Source organism: Meleagris gallopavo, chromosome 1 (genome assembly GCF_905368555.1).
Source record: "Meleagris gallopavo chromosome 1, MGAL_WU_HG_1.1, whole genome shotgun sequence".
NCBI classification, from domain to species: Eukaryota; Metazoa; Chordata; class Aves; order Galliformes; family Phasianidae; genus Meleagris; species Meleagris gallopavo.
Window position 1 is genome coordinate 61011326 of NC_139404.1, and position 23970 is coordinate 61035295.

At 49.5% G+C, this 23970-nt stretch overlaps 1 protein-coding gene across 2 annotated transcripts in view; it reads left to right on the forward strand.

Moving 5' to 3' along the window:
- Nucleotides 1-351: 351 nt before the first annotated feature.
- CECR2 (CECR2 histone acetyl-lysine reader) overlaps nucleotides 352-23970 on the forward strand; it is a 98194-nt gene continuing 74575 nt past the window's right edge. For both annotated transcript variants that reach the window (XM_085230439.1, XM_085230444.1), the window contains exon 1: nucleotides 352-888. In XM_085230439.1, coding sequence (XP_085086565.1) covers nucleotides 709-888 — 180 coding nt within the window. In that variant the 5' untranslated portion in view covers nucleotides 352-708. The remainder of the gene's footprint in view (nucleotides 889-23970) is intronic.

A 23970-nucleotide genomic window follows, 5' to 3' on the forward strand; every position in this document is an offset into this window, starting at 1 on the left:
ATCGCTTTGGTGCTGCCCGAAGGGCGCTGTGCCCCATCCCGCGGCGCTCCTCCCGCGACTGAGCCGCTCCATCCCGCCCACCGGCACCAGGCCCCGCCCGGCCCCGCCCCGGGAGGCGTGACCCGGCTGGCGTGGGGGCCCTGTTGTTGTGATGAGGAGCGGCTCCACCCCCTCCTCGTGCGCAGCCCCCCCGCCCCGTCGGCGGGAAGCCCCGCCCTCCCCGCCCTCTCGCCTTTTGTCCACTCCCCGCGCCCCGCCCCTCCGGGCACGTTGCGCCGCGCCCACCTCCCGATCCGCCCTTCCCATTGGCTCGACCTCCCCTCGCCCCGCCCCTCCCCGCGCCGGGCCCCGCCCCTCCCTCGCGGCCCCCCCGGGCCCATCTGTTCCCGGCGGCGCGGCTGTTGCCCTGCAGGGCGCGGGCCGCGGCGCGGGGAGGCGGAGGAGGATGGGCCCGCGCAGCGGCGGCCGCCCGCGGCAGGGGCAGCAGCAGCGCCCCCGCCGGCCCTAGCGCCCCGCCGCTCCGAGCCGCCCCGCGCGCGGGCGGCAGCGAGGGGGCAGCGCGGGGCCGCCGGGGGGCGGCCGGGGGGCGGCGTGGCGCCGGGGGGCGGGCGGAGCGCGGCGCAGCGCCGAGCGGCGGCGGCGGCACGCAGCCGCCCGCGGGGTGAGGCAACGCTGAGCGGGCGGGCGGGCAGCCGGCGGCCGCGGGAGATGTGCCCGGAGGAGGACGGCGGCTGCGGCGGCGGCGGCGGAGCGGCCGGTACCGGCGGCACGGAGGCGGCGGCGGCGGCGGCGCTGGACGAGCTCCGCTCCTGGTGGGAAGTCCCGGCCATCGCGCACTTCTGCTCGCTCTTCCGCACCGCCTTCCGCCTGCCCGACTTCGAGATCGAGGTGAGACCCCGCGGCCCCGGCGCCGGGCGGAGCGCTCCTAACTCGCCCCGCAAACTTTCGTCGGCCCCGCTCCCCCCGACGGGGCCGCATTGTTCGGGGTCCGCCGCGGCACACAAAGGTGGTGGCGGCGGCGGCGCGGGGCCGCCGTGGGGTCCCCGTGACCAAAATGGAGGCGGCGAGGGGCGGGCCCCGACCCCCGGAGTGCCCGGACCGGGCTCTTTGTTGGGGCGCGGGGATCCCACCTGGGCGGACCCCGCCCGCGTCCGTGGCGGCATTGTGCCCGCACCTCCGCCCAGGGCACGCTGTCCTCCGCAACTTTCTCGTGGATTTTTGTTGTTGTTGTTTAATAAGCGTTATCCCAATTCTTATTTCCGCGCGGCTAGCCGGGGCTCTGTGCGCGTTTCCTGCCTCGGCTACAAATGTTGCGGACGGAGCGCGTCCCGGTGGGAGATGCCCCGGCAGGACCCTTTTGTGCCGCCGGGAGCGGCTCCGTGCCGGCACCTCGCCGTCACGCGGGGCTGCGGGGCAGCGGCTGCGCCGGAACACGAATTCCGGAGATGCTCCGAAGTTCCACGGGATGCGCGAAGCCCCGAAGAGCCGAAACTCCTCGGGCGGGGCGCGGATCTCTGAAGAGGGGGAATCCCTTCCGCGGTGGTAGAGCTGGAAAAGGGAGAAGGGCTCTCAATGATGCAACTTCTAGCCGACGGGAACTCCCCTCCCCCTCCTATTGATGCAAACCCATCGCGGGGAGGCGCGGGGCTCGGAGGAACCCGAACGTGCGGTGATCGCGGGGCCGAGGTGGTGCGGGACCCCTCGGGCTCTTGGCGCATGTTTTGGGGGGTCCCACCGCCCTGCTCCCGTCGCTGAGACGCATCGCCTCGTCCCGAGGAGCGCCGGGTGCTGCCTCCCTTCTGTAAGCGTTACCGGGAACGTGTGCCCTAAGGGATGAGGTTGGAGACCACCGGTCCCATCGGCTTGTGTGAGTGCAGCTGTCAGGGGCTGTCTGCAACATACGGGCAGCTCCTTCCTGTTCCCCGCAGCCCTGCATGGCTGACTATCCCCGTTCTGTTCCCTCCCATCCAGCCCCATCCGTGGCACTGAGGATCTCAGGAGTGGCACGCGGAGCCTCTTTGCCGTATGAAACGAATGGCTTTCAAAGGGGCTGCTCGTGTGGTTCTGTTGTGCTCTCCATGAGCGGTGCTGCACGTGGCTTTTGGGTTTGCTTTCCCTTTGGGTTCGAGTCTGCTGCCTGTTCTGGGTGTCTGAGATTCTTCCCAGCCATTGGGCAGTGCTGGGAAGACGTGGAGCAATGTTGTGCAGCAGCACCATGCTCTCTGTTCAGCTTTGGTGTGCCTGTGGACATACAAGGGTGGATATACAAGTGTGGTTTGTGGTGTCCCTTCCCCAAAAGCCACCGTCCCTTGGCAGGGGGGGGACTTGAGCTGCAGGGTGGCAGTGCTCAAACTGAGAGATGCACAGTGAGGCTTGTGCGGCCGTGTTCCTGCATCCCTCAGACAGATGCCACCAGCTCCCCGTGGTGGGATCTCCTTGTCCCAGGATAGCAGAGCTCTCCTGCCCTCACACCTGGCTCTGGTGGCTCTACCTTGTCTAAGACCTCAGGTGGCATTTGGTGCTGACCTCTTGCAGCATGATTGCAGAGGCAATAGTTTTTGCACCCCCCAATGTTTTTATAACAAGTATCCCCCCAACTTCCTTCCATTGCTCTGGTTTTAACTTAAGATTATGCTGCATCAATTGCTGCAGAGCCTCATTTTCCAATATGCTTCACTAAGTAAGAAGGTGACATTATCTTTTCTTTTGTGCTGATGGCTCTGCTGGCTGGCCTGCTTGGGTTGCATTGCGAGGCAGAGGCCATCTGGAGCATCCTCCCGCACCTAGCAGGTTCTCCAGTGAGAAGTTTAGGGACTTGGTCAAAGCGAGGCAGCAAGGAGCTCTTTCATACTCTTATCTCTCTAAACACAACCCTTTCGCCCAGCACTTGCTGCCTCAAAGAAAGTGAAGTCTCCAAATACGGGCTGCCCTTTGCAGCCATAGACTTGGCTGGCAGATGTTTTTCCTTTTTCCTTGGACCAGGGCAGCCCGAGCTCCCTTGAAGACGCATCCATCAGGCCGGGCGCCGGGCATTGTTCGGGGCAGGGGCAGCCCCCATGCTGGCTCACTCCGGCAGATGCAGGCGCCTGGCGAGCCCGAGGCCCCGGCGCTTTTCAAACCGGGCTGGGGAGGGGGCAGCCGGCACCGGGTCAAAAGTTCAGTGGGGCAACCTCGGCGTGCCGGGACGCAGCCGGGTCCACCCGTGGGCCTGCCCGCATGGCCGGGAGCGCGGCTGTCACCGCGTTGTGTTAGAAAATTCCTTCCCCCCCTCCTTTACATGGCTGCCTTGTCAGCCATCTGCTGTGCCGAACTTCCACGCCGTTTCCAAAGTGGGCTCTTGGCTGCAGTGGTCACGGCTGCTTTCTGGGTGGCGTGTGTTGGGTTTATCCTTGCTTACTGTAGCAACGCTCTGGGGGGAGGAGGCCTGTCCAAATAAGCCACTTCTAAAATCTTATTTTTTGTATTTTTGATGGTATGCCTTGCCCTGGTGGGCAGAAGGGATGCATTCTGCAGTCGGGTCGGTGCGTGTGATGATAGGAAGTGATTTGTTTTCCTCTTCAGGACCGTAGGACACCTCCCGTGACAAAGTGTCTCCTGGCCACGTGCCCTCCCCATTGCGACAGAAATATCCTCCTGGCAGCTGCGGGGATGTTGGGGTAGAAAAGTATGGGGAGAATATTTAACAGCGTTTCAGCACAACTTACAGAAGAGCTGGATGGGAGCCAGTATGGCATGGCCACCCAGCTCCTCGGCGTGCACTCCTGGGAGCTTGGGCCCGGGTAGGTCGAGGGGAGGTGACTTCTGAGAGTGTGCTTGGAAATAGTCAAAACACTGTTGTTAACTGCGTTTATTTGGAAAGGGGGAAAAGCCGCATTACATAGGGAAAACATAAATCTTTTCCTGTGGTTTTTAAAAGCGCCTTTGGGCAAATTGCCTCTGCTGCTGTCTTTGGTATGGCTCTGAGACGCTTTTCCTCTCCTTTCCTCGTGCTTTGGGCTGCAGGTCTTTCTGTCAGGAATACGATGTGGCTGCCACACATCAGTAGCTGCTGCTCCCATGGGTCCCGGGGGGAGGAGGAAGAGTGTGGAGAAGAGGGGATTTGTGTGGTGGCTGTGGAGGAAAGTGCAGAATGAAGATCTGTTCTGCCTCCACAAACCAAGTAGAGCTTGAAAAGCCAACATTGTTTAACCTGTTAAACTGTAGGCGTGTCGGGGTTTTAGCACTTCGGTAAATGTGCCATTCTTTTCTAGGATGGCCAAATAAACCTTAACTTCTGCTGTCCCATCGTGTTGGGTCCTACTCAAAACTTCTCAGTGTAGCCCCATGCTCTCTGATCTCTGTGAACATCCCTTGTGATTCATGGCACCAAACTTCATGGCCTTACGGGGGATTAACCCTTGTGCACAGCTACCAAAACTTCGTGCTAAGTCCTCATCCCTCCATCACAGTCCTGGTCCAGCACTGCATTGTTCTTAGTAGTACAGCAGCAGCCACAGCACCTGTGGGTTGTGTCCTATGGTAGCCAGACAGCTTCTGATAGGAGAACTTAGGATTGAGATAAATGCAACAAGTAGGTGTAACGAGCTGACTGAAATCTAAGTGAAACCATCCAGATCAGCTCTACTCATGCAAGGTAAGTCGGAGCTGGTTTAATAGCCTTTTCAGTAGAGTAGTTCAGGCATGGGGATGTGCCTCTTGCCATCTGCCCATAGGTGGTACACATCTTGGAAATTTGAATATCAAGTGAAAAAAATGAATGAAATGCTGGGTGAGCTCTGTTTTGTTGTTCCTCCTACCTGACCCATCTGCGTATGTAGGGTTTCACTGATTCTGCAAGCATCTCATTGCTCTCCCCTCATCCCTCCCAGCAGCAGCCCTTACTTTGCTGGTCTTGGCTTTTGCTGCTTTCCTTATTCTGTTAATAATAGAATCATTAGCACTCTGAATGTCAGTATTGGGCTCTAGAGTTCATTGAGATTAATGGACAGGGAGGCAGAGAGATACTTCTCAGAGCCGTTGTTTCAAGTGGTCTGTAAATTGGAAAGCATTATATCGGTTTACGTTTCAAATGCAAGGCACATTTTTCACAACCGCAGATCTTGAACTCTTTAACAAGTGTTTACATTTTGTCTGATTAAACTGTACTATAATTGGATAAAAAATAAAATCAGCGGAATAGGTAGTTCAGGGGGCTGGTACATGCATTAAAACGTTATCTTAAGCCCCTGAAAAGAAACAAGAAGTGACTGCGCGCAGAAAAAAAGGCTGTCTGAACAATGGGCAAGGAAGGTTATTTTGACAGCAACATTTTGAATGGCTCTGACTTAGGTGACAGGGAAGTCAGAGAATGACTGCAGCAGTCGAAGGCTGAAGAGAAAGAGGAAGCAAATAAAAACTTCAGAGATTTGGATACCATACACGGGGTTTGGTATCGCAGATTTTCTGCGGTGGTTGGAGACAACTGCCTCTCCCAGCAGCACAGCTGAGTGGAAATCCTATCTGTTAGCTGCAGTGTTTGTGCGCTCGCAAGTTAAACGCTTTAAGCTGAATTTGTTTAAAAACCAATTTAAGATAATCTGGTGTAAATCTTTCCCCACTAGGAAAAAAAAAAGTATGTTCTGTATAGCAGCTTAAATATGACTTAGCGGTTTGCTTTGTTTACAGAGCCTTGACTGCTGCAAACCTGTACCAGTTTAATGAAGCTGGTGCAAACTCCTGCACGGTACATCTAAATTAGTCATCGAGTTTGTTCTGCTTGGAATTTGCTACGGCTAAACCAGCTAAAAGTAACACCTTAAAAGTGTTGCGGCTTTCTGTGCAGACCTTAACTGTGGTCTTTCTCTCCCTGCGAATAATACCGAGAAGCTGTGCCATTCTGCCCCTGGCATCTGTTAAGTGCCTGCATGAAGGGGGAAGAATTAACTTTTGTAATGGCAATGGATGCTTTCATAGACTTCTTTCAGACAAAATCTCCCCAAGAAAAGGGCTGGGGAGAAATGGCGACAGCAAGGGAGGTAAAAGTTCCCAAATTAAAAGTTTGTAGTTTAAATCTTATTGTAGGTATTTATGAAAATTATTTTTTCCTCTCGTTACCAGCAGAAACAGCATCTGCTGTGATGGCGAGAACAATGCAGTCCAGTGATTCCTCCTTCCTTACAGTAGAGAATCCTGTTAAACACACAACACTGTGCCTTAGAGTGTATCCTTTCAGCAGGCTTGTTCCTTTTAATGGGTGCCCATTCCTGGGGTCTCCATTGTTTCACCAACAATGGCACTGGGGGCAGCTGATTTGGTTGACAGAAAATGTGTTAATTTAACAGATCTATTCCCTTTAGCAAGTCTCCTTCCTATTGTGTCCCAGTTCTCCCAGTTCCTTGGAAGGAGAGCTGGGGAGCGGGCTCTCTGTGGTGGAGTGCTCCTGCAATTAGGGGGGGGTTGTGGCCTTTTGTGTAAGGAGCAGAAAACAGCTGATGGGTAAAAGTGAATTTAGTGCATTTTGCTTGCTTCCAGAAGACACGTTTTCGCTGTATTTTCCTGCCTTTGTGTGTGTGCGTGCTTTTAAGTTGGCCTTTCCTGGGGATGGGGTAACAGCTTGGCGCTGCAGGCCTAGCGTGGTCCAGGCCTTTGCTCTGGAAGCACTGCTCAAAGGTGGCCAAGCAGCCTCACACGGCAGTTCCTTTATGAACTCTTTATGTTTTATAAATGCCTAGCTGAAATACCGGCTTCCCACTGAAAAAAAAAAGCGCTGCTAGTATAATCCAGGCAGTGAGCACCAAAAGATGTGAAATACGAGGGGAGTGTTTCTTAGACCACCTCTGTTCTGGGACGGGCCACTGGTTTGATGCTGCTTTAAGGGCAATTTGAACACCACAAGCTCTTAACGCTGGGTGTGCTGAAATTGGTTCAGCTCTTAACAGCACTGATGTAGCTGAGTGCCTTACTGACAGGGTAGGATGGCATGGGTAGTGCTGTGGCAGGTGTGTCCTGGAGCTCTGGTGTTACAGGTCATGTTGCCAGCAGGGAGGTCTCCTATCCTTCAAGTTCTTGCCTTCCCCAGCATTATTTTAGGTGCTCTGGGACAAAGCTGGATGTGGGACCTCATGGCTGTGAGCTTCTGGGTGGCTCCACTGCGGCTCTTGAAACTGCTGTCTTGGTATAGTTGGGGTGCTGGGGCTGGGGTTGGAGAAAGAGCTTTGGAAGATCTTCTTCCTCCTCTTTAGTAAAGCCGTTTGTCCTCTCATTCTTTCCTGTTAGGCCTGCTCTAAAGGAGGTGGAACTTCGGGCTACAAAAGTGGGGAAAGGTCTGGAGGGCAAGGTGTGTGAGGAGAAGCTGAGGGCCCTGGGTTTGCTCAGCCCAGAGCAGAGAAGCTGAGGGAGGCCTGATGGTGGCTGCAGCTCCTCACAGGGAGCGGGGGGGCAGCGCTGAGCTCTGCTCTGTGTGACAGCGACAGGGCCCGAGGGACCGGCATGGAGCTGTCAGGGGAGGGCAGCTGGGGGTCAGGGACAGGGTCTGCACCACAGGGCGATGGGCATGGAACGGGCTGCCCAGGGCAGTGGGCACAGCCCCAGGCTGATGGAGTTCAAGAAGTGTCTGGACACTACTCTCAGTCATATGGTCTGATTTTTGGGTGGTCCTGTGTGGAGCCAGGAGTTGAACTCAGTGATCCTTATGGGTCCCTTCCAACTTGGGATATTCTACGATTCCATGATTCTGATTCTTTTGCACAGCTGAAGGACTGGAAGGCAGAGCTGGCTTTTTATTTGTGGTGAGCCTTGTGCACTGGGAGTTGTGGCAGCAGAAAAAAAAATATTTATATAGCCACAACAGAAAGCAAAAAGGGTTTGGTGGTTGCTTTTTCTTTTTTCTTGCTTGGATTTTGTTTGTTTTAGGAGGCAAAGGGTGAGAGTTCAATTTAAGAACTTGACTCTTAATAAAGCTTGTCATTGTTACTAATATAAAACAAATGATGAGCATGGGAGAGGAGTGCAAGGCTCCCTCTTCTGGTGTGCTGTGAAGGTTAAAACACTAAAAACCAAGTTGGGAAGAAAAAGGCCAACAAGCAAGACCCCTTCCATGTCACCATGTGGTATTTTAGGACCTCACTTATGCCTAACCTTTGCTAAGTGTAACTTCATGTCATCTGCATAACTAACATAAGGACACTGAAAATGAAGTGTGTTTTCAAATGCAAACCACATAGCATTTAGAAATAAAATGTGTACTGATTTCATACGTGTTTCCAGTTTGAACATGGAGGGCGATAGTGTTGTATGTCCTCACAACCAACTTCTCTAGAGCTCCTCTCTGTCCTCCTGCCAAACTCGTAGGTCATCCCAGGCAGCTCACCTGCCAGCCAGACCCCATACATGAGCACATAAATGTGTTTGGGCTGATAGGAAGGGCCAGCAATGGTGAATGCCCCTTGTGGAAACCGTGTGCCCAAGACTTCTGCTACCCCATCTCTTTTGGTTGAGTCAGACAAGAATGCAAAAGGTATCAATAGGTGATAGATGGAGAAGTGCACCCAGGAAGTAATACTTAGGGATTTTGAGACAAGCTTTCTAAAAATCTTTATATAAAAGTGTAGTGCTGAGTACCTTTGACATTAAAAGGATTTCAGGGGAGTAGGGATGTGACTTTACATCGTTTTCCTATTTTTGCGTTCTTAAGTTTTCTCCATTTTGTTGACATATCTAGTGGAACCTGAGGGTGTGAATTTTCAAGCAGTCCTCTCTTGCTCTTTGCTAATGGTAGTAAAATGACTCACCTGGCTTAAAAAAAATGAGTAGTTTTTCTTAGAGCTTTGTTGAACTGGGACCAGTTCCCCAAGGTGTTAGGTGAATAGCTTCACAGAGGGGTGAAACAGCGGCACAGGAATGGAAACAGGCAGTGGGGAGGGGAAGGGCTTTTTATAGCTGACTCTTCTGCTGAAAGCAATGCTTATCGCCTAGCATTTGGGGCAGCAGGTGGAGCAGAACTGCACAGGTAGCAAGAGGTCGTGTAGCAATTGGGTCACCTGTGGTGGAGCCTAGCAGACCTCTCTGCAAGGTTTTGGGGGCATTTTCTAGTACTAAGTCAAAGCGTGATGTATTTTCTGTATTTTCTTTTCTTTTTGCTAGTTAACATTCTGGTTAGAAAAAGCTTAACTTAAAAGTTGATGGTCATCCTTTAAATTGCTCTTTAAAAATTCAGATCTGACCATGCAGTTGAAAGCTGAAATTAATTGCTTTAATCCCACTGCTGCTGACAAGATATTGAAAAGTTTGTCTGATAGCTCTTTCTTAGAACCTCAATTTTTCTCTTAAACAAAACAAACCCCCAGATCTTTGGTTTTTTTTTTCCTCCTAAATTTCTCCTGGGCACTGTGACCCAGCACACGTCGGCATCTATCCATTGGGACTTACTTGCTGTGCTGGAGAGGCCTGATTGTAGGACAGGCAGCCGTGTAGAATAAACATGGAATAGCAGTCTCAATTTCTTTTCTTTCAGCCCGATACAAGGTGCCGAGGCACAGAAGACTATTTTGCCCTTAAGATAATTGTGTGTTGGAGAGGATCAAAGGGCTCGAGGGTTTTTTTGGTTGAAAGGGGATTTTCTCCATGGACAGCTGCAGTAGTGCATTAGTCCTGCAATGGATTATCTTTCCATGATCTGTAGGATCTCGACCAGCTATCAGGGGGCCCCACTGAAGGCTGTTGCTTGGGGGAGGCAGAGTGAAAGTCTCCTGTAACAGGGAGCCCCACAGTGCCAGGCGGCTCGGACCGCTCGGCTCCCCCTGCCCCGGCGGACTGGTGCTGGATATTCTTAGCCTGCAGATAGTGTCTGGAGCATGGAGAAAGGGAACGCAGTGCTCGGTTATGATTAACTGCAGCTGATGCCCTACATCCACCCCACTCGGCAATGGAAGTGCTTATTAAGGAATGTGAGAAGGGAGACGATTCCAGCTGCTGCGGTGTCCTGTAAAGGGCAATGTGTAATTTGGGAGGGTGTTACGAGTCCCTCGGTGGAACAAACTACTCGCTGTAGTAAGTGCCTGACCTGCCAAACGCCCGGACTTTCTCATTGGGGCAAGTTTTGGATTGTGGCTGCTCCGCAAATAGCCATAGCGTTGTGAGGGAGTCCCTCCGTGCGCGCAGATGGGGATCTGCATCCCATTCCTCTCGACACGCGGTCGGGTTGTACAGGGCTGGGATGGGGCTCAGTGCTATCAGAGGTGGGGATCAGGTCACGCTACGCCTGCCCGGCTTGCAGTGCCGAGGGAGCTGGGCTGGAATGTGCCCCGGCACAGGCTGCCAGTGAGCGCTGGTCCCCAGGTGCAGTTGCTTGTGCTGAAGTCGGGTTCGAATTGCATCTGCGTGCTGGTTAATGAGTGGTGGAGCGGGACCGCCTCGCAGGGCCTGTTGTGTGCTTTGCCTGAGGTTGCAGGATGCAGGAGTACAGGGTAACAATGCTATCTTCATCAGCAACAAATTCCACCCTCGGCATCTTTAGAATCTTCAGCTAACTTCAATGACATGGATTTTATAACTTATCTCTTTTTCTTTATTTTCTTGTGGCTAGCGAGGCACAAGCTGGAAAGAACCCAGCTTCGGATTTCATGGCTGAGATGTATTTCTTTTCAGGATGCGTATTTAGGAAAACTTGTCTTTTTGTAATTGCAAGCAGGACTGGTTTCAGAATTAAAGGATGAACATGGACAGCCATATGATGTTGTGTTGTTTTTCCTTGGAGGAGTAACTGCAATTTATAATCACTGCCTAGTCTGCAGCCAGTTGGCAGGAAGGCTGTTGTGAAGGGATTGATTATTAGTGGATGCTTCATTGTGCTGTCCAAGCCTGAATTTCTTGATCTAACCAGTTTCCTTCACTTGGAATGGCTGCAGTCAGCAGAGAGGAGAGAGATGCATCTTCCCATTTGGCAGTCCTATTTCTTGTTCATGGGATATGCTCGGGAAAAAAGGGTCAACGAAAAGTGTCAACACTTCAGCGTTCTCATAGAAAGCCAGCTGTCTAGCTGACTGTCTGGAGGCTGCCTGCAATTTTTCTGCTCCTCTTGGGATTCTCTCTGTGAATGCATTCATTTTAAGTGCGGTGGCTTAACAAAACTATGTGTGTTTGGTATGAGCATCCTGGAGGCTGTGTTTCTGTTCCTGGGTAATGTGCCAGGAGAAGTGTCACCAGGAAGGTGATCTTGCTTTCAGAAACGTGTACCTGCCCTGCAGAGCAAAGGCATGCTGGCAGCTGCAGCAGCAGGAGCTGAGTTAGCATTTATACTGGCAGCAGAGGACATGCAGAAGTACAGTTGCAACAGCACAGACTGGAACTCTGGCAGCATCATCTCCTGGGTCCTTTCAGGAGATACTTGGGGGGGACTTGGTCATGCAGAACCACACCCTACTGCAGCTAGGGATTAACCTGGGCTGCCTAATTAAAAGTTAGCAAGTGCACAGCTGTGTGTAAAGCAGTGGTGCTGCTGTGGCAAAGTAGCAGGGCTTTGAGCAGGAGCAAGTGCGCAGGGCTGCTTCAGAACTGTCCGCTGCCATGCAGCTCACAATAGCTGAGCTTCTGGCCTGGGGGAGAGGCTGAGCTGCTGTGGCTGAGAGAGGACAGCTGAGCTAATGCTTAAAGAACAAGGTCTCCATGCCAGGGCTTGGAAGGACAATCCTAACCCTCTGCTTCTACTCCTGTCCTCCCCCACTGCCAAACCCCCTCTTGGGCTGTGTGGAAGTGTCCCAGTTCTTGCAGCTGTGTTAATTGTAATGGGTCATTTAGTCCTGAAATCCCTGTTTAAAAGGGGCAAGTCCTTGCCTCGTGTGACAGCTGCCGCCTTGCACTTTTCCCCAGGCTGGAAATAACTGCATATGACACAGAAGCAGAGAGCAGCATGGGGGAGGGAGGAGGCTTTCTGGCTTCCTCTTAGTTCTCTAATGGCTTTGCTGTGTGATTCTTTTCCCATGTGGACCATAGCAGAGTCATGCCCCACATATTTAGCAGCTCTCTCAGTTGGCAGTGCCTAGGTGATAGGCAAAGGGCCTTGTGCTCTCCGGGTTCCTGACTGAGTGGGATATTCTTGGCCATCTGGGAGCACAAGCAAGGGGTGCATGGTGGTGATGCTGGACACTTGCCTGGAGCATTGGGAGCCTCTCTGGAGCCAATGTGCTTGCCCGCCTGGAAGGGAGAGCTGTGCTATGTTCTGTAAAATGGTGAGAGGGAGGGCTGAAAGGTTTTCCTACTGCCATCCCCTCCCCAAAATCCCAGAGCCTGGAGCCCATGGAAACATGGCCAGCTTTTCCTTCTAACTGAAGGGCTGTCTCCTGATTGGAATGACAGCTTTGAACTGGAAGACATTATTTCATTAGCGTGCTAATCAGATACAGAGATTACCTGATTGGCTACTTAATAATTAAATGAAGTTGCCTGTAATTCTTTGAGCACACACAGAACTAATTAAATTAACCCTTCATTGCCCTGTGTGCCTGGGGTGCACTTGTGTGAAATGGAGAGGGCAGCTTCTTCAATGTGGGGACTGCAAGCAGGAGGGGGCAATGGTTGTAATGCAGCTAGGCCTTGGCTGCCAGGGTGGCCCTTTCTGGTCAGGAGCCTTGCAAGAAGGAGTAGAGGCAGTTTCACTCTCCAGTTGAGCTGGGGCTTTGTCTGCCTAGCAGGTGATCAATATGGATGGATGGCAGTGCTCTACCAAAAAATCTTATCTCCGAATAGCCTGAAGAACACACTTGAGCTAGTGGAAGTTGATGCCCTGGTGTGCGCTGTAAGCCAGCACTGCTTTGTCTCATACAATGAAGAGCCAAGTGTTAGAGAAGAACGATGCACTTCACAGTTCTTTAGGAGAAACAGTCAGGTGGAGATCATCAGATGTTCTCCTGTTCCTCCAAAGCAGACTTCCTCCCTTGCTGCCAGGTTGCCTCCTTGCATTTTACAGGATTCCACTGACCAAACTTTGTGGCCACCCATTTCTCTCTGCCTCTTCAACGGCTTCTTGTGTAACTGCATTTTGCACATGCTTAGAGGAATACAAGTGTATCTCTTGCAGTTTGAGGAGAGCCCGGTCTTATTAATGCCGTGGTTTTGTTAAAGATTATAAAATGAGTGCGAAAAGAGTAAAGAGAGCATTTTCCAGTATTTTCCAGCCCTGGTGCTGTGCCTGATTTTTCAGCTTCTGTGATGCCAGAGGCGTGGCACAGTTTGAAATTTATAGTGAAAGGCTAAATTTATAACTCTTGCCTATACTTGTAAGAATATTGTTATACCATCGAAGACACTGTGATTATTTCATTGCTAGGGTGAACAGTGGGCATCTACTTTTTCTTTCGGCTTTTAGCCCTGAGTGCTAGGTTGATGTAGTCACCTTATAGTAATGCAACGCTGTTCTCTTGCTGCTGTCGCCTTCTAGACTTTGCCCATACATGTTAAAATGAAACTGTCAAATTAACCACATTTCACTGTCATCCAAGACTAAACTTGGCAGAAAAAAAGCCCTTGGACCTTCTGGCCCAAGTTAACCACGGCTGGCTTCAGCTACCCCAGTAACAAATTGCTGTTCTCCCATTTGGGACTGGCTTTTTACTTTTCTGTGGTCCCTGTTGCAGGATGTGTCCCCTTCCTCTCCTCTAAGGATTGATGGTAGCAGTGGTGCCTTCGGAGTCTTTAGTGGAGGGATAAATATCTAAGCCACTGCGTTGTGCTTAAAATCTGGCTTCCACATGACGAGCAGCCTGAGATGCCAGTGAGAACGGATCATGAGACAGAGGAAAACTGGGATGGTGCAAAATGAAAGGGCAGTGCATGGGGTAATGAGGTGGTTGTGATGCCCTGTCCCATAGTGAATGATCCCCCGTGTTGGCTGTCTATAGATTTGGGCTCGCTGACAGGGCCTGAAAGATCAGGATGTGCACAGAGTAGTGCTGGTGAGCCTGGAGATGGCATGTGCCCTTTGCACAGGTCCCAGTGCTCTCCTGTCGAGGGCAGCCATCAGGACTGCATGCCCTCTGCCTGGCCTGGCCTCTCTTATCCTTTCTGCACTACACAACTCCCAGTGGCAGACCCGGAGCTGTGGGGCCCACCTCTGGAGATCATGGGCAGGAAAAGTGGGATCCGGGGGAGGGGTGGAGAAAGCACACGTTGGGTGACATTTGGGCCCAGCTGCAGCAACTGTTGGGTTTGGGTATTATTAATCTATGACGTTGCATTGTTGTACAAGAGCTGTGAGTAAGACTTGGCTGGCCTGTTGCAATAAAAACTGTTTTCTGAAGAGATTTCTGAAACAAAGAAGATCCTGGCGTGTGGTGGAAGTGGCCATTTAAATGCATCTGGCCATAAAGATGGTGCCTGCCAGCAATGTCGATACCAGAGCCGGAGATGCACTCATGTGGGTGAAATCCTGCTCCACTGGGCAGGGCCTGAATGCCAGAGATTGGGCCTGGGGATGGAGCTCAGGGAGGCTTTTTACCTCTTCTGGCCTCCTCTTTGTTTTTGTTTATGGGTTTACAAAGTCAGATTAGCATTTCAATGCCGTACCTCTGAGGCAAAGGCCCTTGGGGTGCTGTGCAAGGCGGTGGAGCCGAGATGGTTTGGGATTACTGGCTTGTCCTACAGAGGTGCTTCTTTGGGGCTGGAGGAGCAGAGCCCGAGGCCTCGTCTGTGCTGGGAATGAGCCCAAATTGCAGCCATCCGTCCAGCTGCTCTGCTGCCAAGTCTTAAGGTGGATGGGCAATGTCACCATGACCTATCGTTGGCCTTATTTTCAAACAAGGAGATTGAGTAGCACAAGTTCTGAGGAAAAAGCAAAAAAGCAAAAAAAAAAAAAAAAAAGCTGCAAATCCAGAAGCTGTTGGTTTTTCCTCTTACCGCTGCTGATTTTATAGAAAACTTTACCTCTCCACACACTTGCCCTTGCTTTAATCCTTGGAATTCCCCTTCCACAGTCCTATTACTTTATCAAAGCTGGGCTGTGAATGAAGCAGTGATGTTTGCCCCTCTCCTCTCTGAAAATCATGATGCTGCACTCAGTCACAGCCATGTAAATGTGGAGCAAGTCCAGTGGCTTCAAGTGGCTTCAAGTTCACCCCCATTCTTGCTGGAAATCACAGAAAGCAGAATTTCATCTTTGGGATATCCCATTTTTTAACTACAGGTGACTACTGCTTGGTGTGGTACCCAATGTCTACACCAAATATGGGGTGCTACAGGAACAGTACTATGGAGCCCTGTAATGCACGACAGTTGTGTGTGGTTTAGCTCGCAAATGCGAGTTTACTCAGGAAGCTTAAGGAGGTAACTGAAAGGCAAGTGAATGATTAAATGGGTCATATGGCGTTTTTCCCTCTTTTTGAAGGGGACAGAGTATTCTTTGGTTTAAAAAAAAAAAAAATCCATTTCAAAAATTTCAGTTTGCAGCTACCAGGAAAAAAAAAAAAGTTTAAAGCCTAGTTTTCTCCAAACTAGTTTCACTTTCTTGGTTGTGTGTGGTCATCGCCTAAGTTTTTATTCCGATATAGGATTTTGATAAGTTAATGCTATGTGCTGCCTCTGCTCACACTAGGACACCTTCATCGCTGCTTCCCTCCACTTAGCTGTTTGTCTGCTGTCTGGGAGAGAAGTCATCCAGGGTGCTGCTGAGAGAATGGGGAAAGATGAGCTGGAGGTATTGTTCTGCTGGAAGGTGTTAATTGGCGCTATCAACCACTTGTTTGATTTCTAGACAATCGCTGCAGTGCTTGAAGTTGTGCCTGAGCCAAACAAATGGCAGGGGCTCTGTGTGTTTCTCATTTCTCTTTTGAGTGATTATCTCCCCACAGCCACCCCAAAAAATTAAACTAAAACCAGCAGTGCTGTATGCAGTTGAGCCTGGAAGATGACCCTAATTGCACGTACCCTGCGTGGTGGATTGGAAGGACTAAATGTAGTGCACAGAATGTATAGGGGATGCTGAACTGCGTGGAGCTGCTTCTGGCTTCCTTAGAAGCAGAGGAGCAAATGAGAGTGATGTTTTCTTCTGTGACTTTTCCTGGCTATTGGACAGATGCTTGACATTATCTAGGGCAGATCCTCTGGTAGGAGAAATACCCAGCTGCCAAATAAAATCTCTTATCTGTCCTCTGGGACTCCTGCCCAGAGGGAGGGTGAGTGAGAGCCTCTGTTCACCCTGCAGGAAGGGGTACAGGTCTGACCTGTGTCTCCAGAAGAGCAACTTGCTCTTCTGCAGCTGAAGAGGAGAAATCCTGTCCCCTGCTGGTCTTTCTGCCAGACAAAGCTGGGTCAACCCGTTTCCCAGACGTTTTTTTTCCCCACTTTATGGATGCAAGAACAAGCAGGATGGAGAGTACCATGTGGTACAGCTTCTCTCCATTTTAGCCTGGGTATATTCATGCGTCTTTCCACCATCTAGAAGTCCATGGTGTTGTTGGATGTTACCGAGCCATACCTCTTACCATTCGTACCATGCATCCAGCTCCAAGTGCTTGTTCATTATGCTGCTTTGGTCATGATGGAGTGGAATATTGCAACACTAGTGTCCTACAGTGGGTGTAATGGCTTTGCTTTTTGCTCAACCTTGACCCTTTGTGGTGTGCAGATGGTTTTGTGCTAAGTCATGCATGGAGAACAGAGTGAAAAACAGCAGCTGAACAAAGAGAGGTGATGCTAAATAGAGACTGAGATCCTGATGGTGTCAATGATCTGTGGAGAGCAATGTTACTTAGAAGGCTGTTCAGGACTTCTCTCCTCAGGAAAGACTGATAAAGAAACCCCATTGTAGAACCGGAAAAATACACATAGGAGGTCAGACTAGAGACTTCCAGAAACTTCTTCTATTTGGATCAAGACTGCCAACAGTAGATGAGGTTACCTGTGGTCTGGAATATATGTTGTGCTTTCCTATGTTCTTTTCTCTTCTCCCACTTGCCAAAAAAGAGAGCAGACTTGTTACAAAAATTGTCTTGAAAGAACGTTAGCTTAATCTAGAAGCAACCAAACAGTGCTAAAGTTCAGGTTGGAATGGAGGAGAGCTGGGAAACTGGATGGTGTTTGGTTCTGAGGTGGTGATACACGTTTGGCTGGTGTTTCTTGAAACTTCCCGCAGGCTGAGATTGGTAATAAGGGGCAATTGTGAAATGCCAGTTTTTTTTTCTCATTCCATGGGGAACGGCTTGTCTCTGAGAGATGGTTGTTGCCTGTGCACTGGTACATCACTTTGGGGTTGTCATACAAGTACTCAAAACAGGACTTGTGGGTAAGGAGCACATGAGATAGCAGCAATTGCTTTGCTAGGAACATCTTGGACCAAGATTTTTTTTTTAAATTGAGAACAGATAACCCAAGAATTCTGGCTGTCACTTTTAGTCCCAGCATCCCTATTGGCACTTTTCAGGTGTGCACAAATGTTTGTGGGGCCACTCTTGGGAAGATCAGGGAGCTGATATGGCTGGTGGTGTATTAAATATATATATATATACACACTGGATTTAGTTTTGTGAGCTGGCTTACAGAGTGGCACAGCAAACAGTTGTGGTGCCAGCCACTGCATGGTGTAGAACTTGGAATAAGTTGTAGGGATGAGAAAAGGGGCAAGAATAACTTAGTGTTGAAAGTGGACTGTCATGTCACACTGATTATGCAGGGTTTTGTCACTGTCAGTGGAAAGAAATTGATCTTTGAGAGATGAGAAGAGTCTATTTTAGACTGGAATGAATCACTCTGAAGGTGTTTCTTTCTGTGGGGATGATGGAGAAGAACAGAGTGCACCAGCTTAGGCAAGACACCAAAATGTAAGCCTCACTTTGTGACCATTTTAAAAATGGAAATACCAGCATGCCTAATTAATGTCTGTAATACTTCTCCTTCACTGTTATTATAAGTATAGGAAATGTCATCAGCTAGAAGTAGAATCCCAAACTTCCAACAGGGCAGGTGCAAGCAATACTGAAACCATGAAAATTCAAACACTGACTATAATGTAACCAAGTGTCAGCTCTGGGGAGAGAAAAATGTCTTAACTATTTGCCTTTGGGTGGGTTGCCTATAAAACGGGGCTGTTCCTGCATGCTTTTCAGCATTTGTGTGCTGTAGTGAGTGCTTCAAAGAACAATATTCTCTGCTTGCCTGCTAATGTAATTTGTACTTGAGCTCAAGTGGTAGCAGCAGTAGAGAAGGTGTCTGTTTCAAAACACTGCCGTGACATGATAGCAAGGGGTTTATTGTGTGTTATTGTTTTCTGTGTTGAAACCGATGCTAAATGATTACAAATTCAATTACTTGACAGGAAACTATAGATTTACAGTTGTCTGTGCAACCTTTACTCCATCGTCTTGTACCTGCAGATGACGATCGTTTCTAATTACAGGGTCACATGCTTTTTCCATGGGAGAATGGCAGAGCTCTCTTTGTAGGACAGATGGTGCTGAGAGAGTATAAATCAAGGCTGAGCACTGAATGAAGCTGTTATATGATTTTCACCTCATTTACTGAAGAAGTTTGAAGGTGGGCAGGAAATGAGAGGCTGGGGCTGCTACAGGAGAAGAAAGGTCTGTCTTTCGGTTAAGTGCAGGCGTAGTGCCATGATTCTTTCTCCAGAGGCAAAGCAGCTTTGAGGTCCTTGTCTCTCCTCTGTTTTACTCTTGCTCCTTGCCCAAGAAGTTACAGCCTCTTTTCGTCCACCAGTATTTGTATAGGGAGGAAAGAAAGAAAGATGATCCAGGCTCCAGAAGCAAAATTCCTGTTTGTTTGGGTTTTTTTTCTCTAATTGGAAAGTTTTTGGTGTTCAGTCTTGCAATGCAGCCTTCAAAGGAATAAGAGATGTAAAGGAGTAAGTTCAGGTTTTGCTGACAGAAGCATACTGATGTTCAGTCTCTCTGTTCATCTCTGCCGTGGGTTTATGCTAGGTAGTGCTTGGTGGCATTGCTGGTTCAGAGGGGTAACCCTCTAAAGCATCTTAACTATGTTGTTAAGCTATAGCTTTAGAAAGCACTGAGAGCTTGCTACTGAAGTTGGTAATGATAGCCAGAGCCTGCCCGTAGTGCAGGTCCTCTGTGCAGCTTTGGGCAAGGTGCCTTTCTTTCCTTGCTGTCACTGGGATGTGTTGCTCCCTGTCCAAGCTGCAAGAACAACAGTTAGACATTTGTGCAGTTCTAAACGCTGCCACAGAACTGCCATCCAGGGGATTTGTGGGACTATTTTTGAGGTTGAAGGAGGGGAGACTAATCTCACACTGAGGTGCAGTGACTGGCTACTTAAATTGAATGGTGAATTTTGCAAGCATCAATTGTTGTTTTTTTTGTTGTTTTTTTTTTTCCTTTTCGATTTCTCATCTGTCAGATCAGATTAAAAATCATTAACTTGTAAATGGGTTGAGAAAAGAGTTCATGCTCGTTTGATTGAGATACTATGAGGAGGGCCACCGCAGGAAAAGGTCTATGAAGCGATTAATAGCTTATTTGGTGGCCGGGCTTGGAAGCTATGTAGCAAATTGGACATAGGGATACATAAAGAGTGAGAAGGATAAAAATCAATATTGAACAGCTGTCTCTCCTTCCTAGTCACACTCTCCGTGTACTGAATGAAGCGTAATGGAGAGGTATGTGATTACTCATTTAATAGCTATTATAAAGGGTATGAATAATGGGACAGACCTCAGTCTGTTTTTACAGTCTTTAAATGTAGCTTTTGCTTTGCACACTGTCACCTGAACTGCTATGGAGAATCAACAGTCTGTGGAGATGATGTAAAAGAGGTAATAATAAGTGAGACTGAATGGAAACTTAAAAAACAAAAAATACCACTTAACAATGAGTTAATAGTAAAATGCAGCTTTGGTGTTTTTGTTTGAGTGAGGAAAGGAAGAAATTGAAAAAATAATAATTAAGGTTACTGGAATTGGTAGAGGATGAGAATAGAGGGAATTGTCCAGATCAGTGATAGGGAGAATATCATACTGATTATAGATTTGAATTGTTCTGCTCTCTGACTGTGTGATTACCAAAAGATTCAGAATTACAGGATATGCAGCTCCCATTCAGAAGACAGATGGTTTTTCTGATAGACATCCCTCAAACCTTACCGTTTCTTCTTAATAACCTTTGTAGCCTCAACAGGTCCGTGGTTTGGAAAAATGCAAATTTCCATGTGTCTGATGGGATAGGCTGTGTGATGTGGATGTTCTCAACAAGCTGGCTAGTGCTGGAGCTGCTCTGTCGCCTTGGAATAATAGAATCTGGGAACAATTAAGGGGCAGTGTAATCAGTTCCTGGCGGCAGGAGCGTACCCTCTTGCTTTTCAGCATTCCCTCATCTGACTCATGAACTCTGTTGATTGACTTGGGAAGCAAATGAATCCGGCTCTCCTCCGCAGGAAAGAGTTATGGAGGCAAGGTGGTGAGAGGAATACATCACATCTTGGGCAGCTCCTGCCCTCTCTTCTGTGAAATGTGTGGAATTTACAATGGCCACTTAGCTGCTGGAGGAGCAAAATTTTTCTTTTTTTTTCTTTTTTTTGGCCTTGAAGTTTTCTCCAGCCTTTAAATTAAGGGTTATAGCCGGGAAACACTTGTACTTGAGCAGAGAGGAAAATCTTGGCAGTTTGCTAGAAAACCAGTTGTAGCAAACGACTATAGTTGTGCAAAAATAAAGGAGCAATATGGTTTGCAAGTACCTCAAAAACATCTTGGTGTAAGAGAGGAATGGTTTGTTAGAATTTGCAGGTTTCTGGGCAACTTTCTTCTTATTCAGCTGTCCTCAGGCAGGCAACGATCTCTGTCTTGGGATACAGGTAGATGTCCTGGGTGTGACACGCCTTTGTATTTCCACATTTCCTTCCCGCCAGGAATGCTGCAGGCGCTGGCAGCTGGTCAATGAGTGGGGCAGGGCTCTGGGCAGGTAAGGTGCAGTGCTGTAGGTTATGTGAGCTGTCACAGGCTTCCTGTGTGACCTTGGGCAGCTCACAGTTCGAGCCAGATCATCTGCCTTCCAGTCCTACATGTGTAAAACACAAGAGCCTTTACATCACGAGAGCGCTCAAAGCATCTTTTTTTTTTTTTTTTCCTTCAGCATCATTACTTAGTTCTTTTGCCAAAAGCCTCTTCCTTTTTTCCTTTCCTTTTTTTTTTTTTTAATACGGTATGTGATGATTTTACAGTCTAGAAAGTTGGTTGTTTCTCATGCACACAGAGAGGGAGGAGGGATGCAAGCATGCACATGCAAAGAAGAGACTAACTGCATGAGTGGGACTTGCCTTTAACCAAATTTGGCTTATGATATCTTAGGTGCAGGGATGATGAAAGGGCAGTGGTAAATCCAACTCCCAGAGCTCTAGCTGGGTGATGGCTTGAGAGGTGATGGGACTGGGAGGGGAAGAAGAGGCAAGCGCACAGAAAATCAATTCCTGCTCCCTGGAAAACATGCATGCAGAATGATAGTGGGGCAGGCGTGGGGGCGTGCAAGCAAGTAACATCCCAGAAGCTGGAAGAATAAAATGAAAAGGCAGCAGGATCAGCACACAGATGAAAGGCAGCCCCTTTAACATTTGCTCCTGGACTCTGGCAACTCTCAGCAGTTGGCTGGAGACTAAGCTGGACGGTCCTGTGGAGCTTCAACAAAGGGACGAAACAAACCCCCGTCCCCCGGGGCCCCCCTCCCCGACAACGCGTGAAACAACTTGATAAATGATTGCTCTGTCAAGGGACGCAGGGATGGAGACGTCTGGGAGCGCAGGGGGAATGCGTCCAATTCAGGCTCATGGGGAGCTCGGGCTGGGAGAGGGGAGAAGAAAGAGGGGCGGTGGGATCCCTAAGTATGCAGGGGCACCGGTCCCCAGCAGGGCTCAGGGTTGCATGAGGGCTCAGCCCCCACCGCCTCTGTAATGAGGGTGGCAGGAAGCACAGCCCCCCAGCCTGGTTGATAGCATTGAAAGCTAGAAGGGAACTATTCAGGGGAACATTAATTACCCTAAAACAAAACCAGGAGGAGTTCGCAGCTGGGGCCCAACACTTCACATTCCCCTCCCTCCCCGGCTGCTCCTCCAGGGTACGTGTGCGCCAGCCCTCAGCTCGGCCTCCTTGCTCGCACTGTGGAGCTCAGGCATGCAGACCGTCGGTGTCAGCCTGTGGGCCTTTCGGAGGTGTCGATGGTTTTCATGAAAGAAGCCAAGTGCCACCACCACAAAAAAAAAGTGATGGTAGCCCTCTGAGGACTTGGTTTTCTGTATTGTCACTTTGTGGCAAAATGTAGGAATCATAGCAGCGGGAGCCAAGCGTGGTCTTGCATAACCTGAGGGCGTCCACTAAGAGCAGGCAATGGGGTTGTGTCATTCTCGTTCTGTCCTGCTGGCCTCCAGAAGGGATATGGCAGCAGTGGCTGTGGTGTTTCCTCCCTCCCCCTGTGGGACTGGAGCAGAGGACTTAATTTAGAGCGATCCCGAGCCACTGGTTAACAAGTGTTTGATCCAAGAGGCAGCTGCTGCTACTGCTCGCAAGGTGACCCATAGCTCTGCTCCCGCCTGTCCCAGGCCACCGATCATGAGCACCTGTTGCCAGGAATAGAGGACCCAGCAACATTTATAAATAAAATGAGTTTGGGGCAAACTTCTACGTCCAGCTGATGGAGGAGAAGGGGCTGAGCTAAGTTTTGTTCTTGTTCTGGGTATCAGGTTACTGTCACCCATCCAAGCAGAAGCTGGGCCCGTGTCTTCCTTTTGCGCCACATTGGCAATACATGTTAACAAAAGTGACTGAAATGTGGAGCCTGCATGTTGAGGGGGTTGTCTGGAAAAAGGCTCACTTACAGTGACAGCATGGCATTCATTTCATACTGCATCGAGATATGAAGTCCTCAGTATAAGAGAGACATAGACCTGTTGGAGCACATCCAGAGGAGGGCCGCAAAAATGATCCAAGAGGTGGAACACCTCTCCTGTAGGGACAGGCTGAGAGAGCAGGGGCTGTTCAGCGTGGAGAGCAGGAGGTTCTGAGCTGACCTGAGCGCCCTCTTTCAATGTCTAAAGAGGAGCTACAAGAAAGAAGGGAAGTACTCTTTTGCAGGGTCTGCCGTGATAGAACGAGGAGAAATGGTTTCAAGCTCAGAGAAGGTGGATTTACGTTAGATATAAGGAAAAAGACTTTTACAGTGAGAGTGATAAAGCGCTGGAACAGGTTGCTCAAAGACACGGTTGATGCCCTGTCCCTGTAGACTATCAAGGCAAGGCTGGATCAGGCCCTGGCAACCTGATCTAGCTGTGCATATTTCCTGATCATTGCAAGGGAGTTGGACTAGATGGCCTTTAAAGATCCCTTCCAACTCTCAGGATTCTATGATTCTATGTGATTTAGGCTGCTAATCCTCCAGCTTGGCAGTAAAGGTAGAATCTAAAACTCTGCCCTTTTGCACCTCCTCAAAATCACCTCGTATCTACAGAAAATGAACACATTTTGCCACAATTCATAGAAAGATTACTTTTGGAATAGCTCTGGATATGGCAGAAGAGCTGTGGGAAGTGCCACTGTGCAAGAGTCCAGCAATTCCTGTGTAACCTTGCAGGGTAGGCACTTGTGCTCATTTGAGGCTAAGTGAAATGATGTTCCGCTGAGTTAAGTAAGTACCTATTTATAGTGTAGAGAGACTGGTTCCTAGTGCAAGCACTGCTGCAGATTAGGAGGATAGGTGATAGGGAATTAGTCATCCTTTTTAATGCACTACCTAGCAGAGAGGTGGAACTGCTGGTCACTGTGTCTTCTCAGTCCTGCAAAGACAGTCATTGCTGTGGTGTATTACAGAGATGATTTGCAACCCTGATAACTTAGGTTTAACTTTTGGAAAGAGGGTACTGTTTGCCAAACATACCTTTTATTAGGGGGAAAAAAAAGCATTGTCTAGAAAGACTGTGTTGTATGGGTTGTTGGGAAAGGAGGGGGAAATAGGACGTTTCGTGTAATGATGTCTCTGCTTTCTTTCTCTGTACTTCAGTACT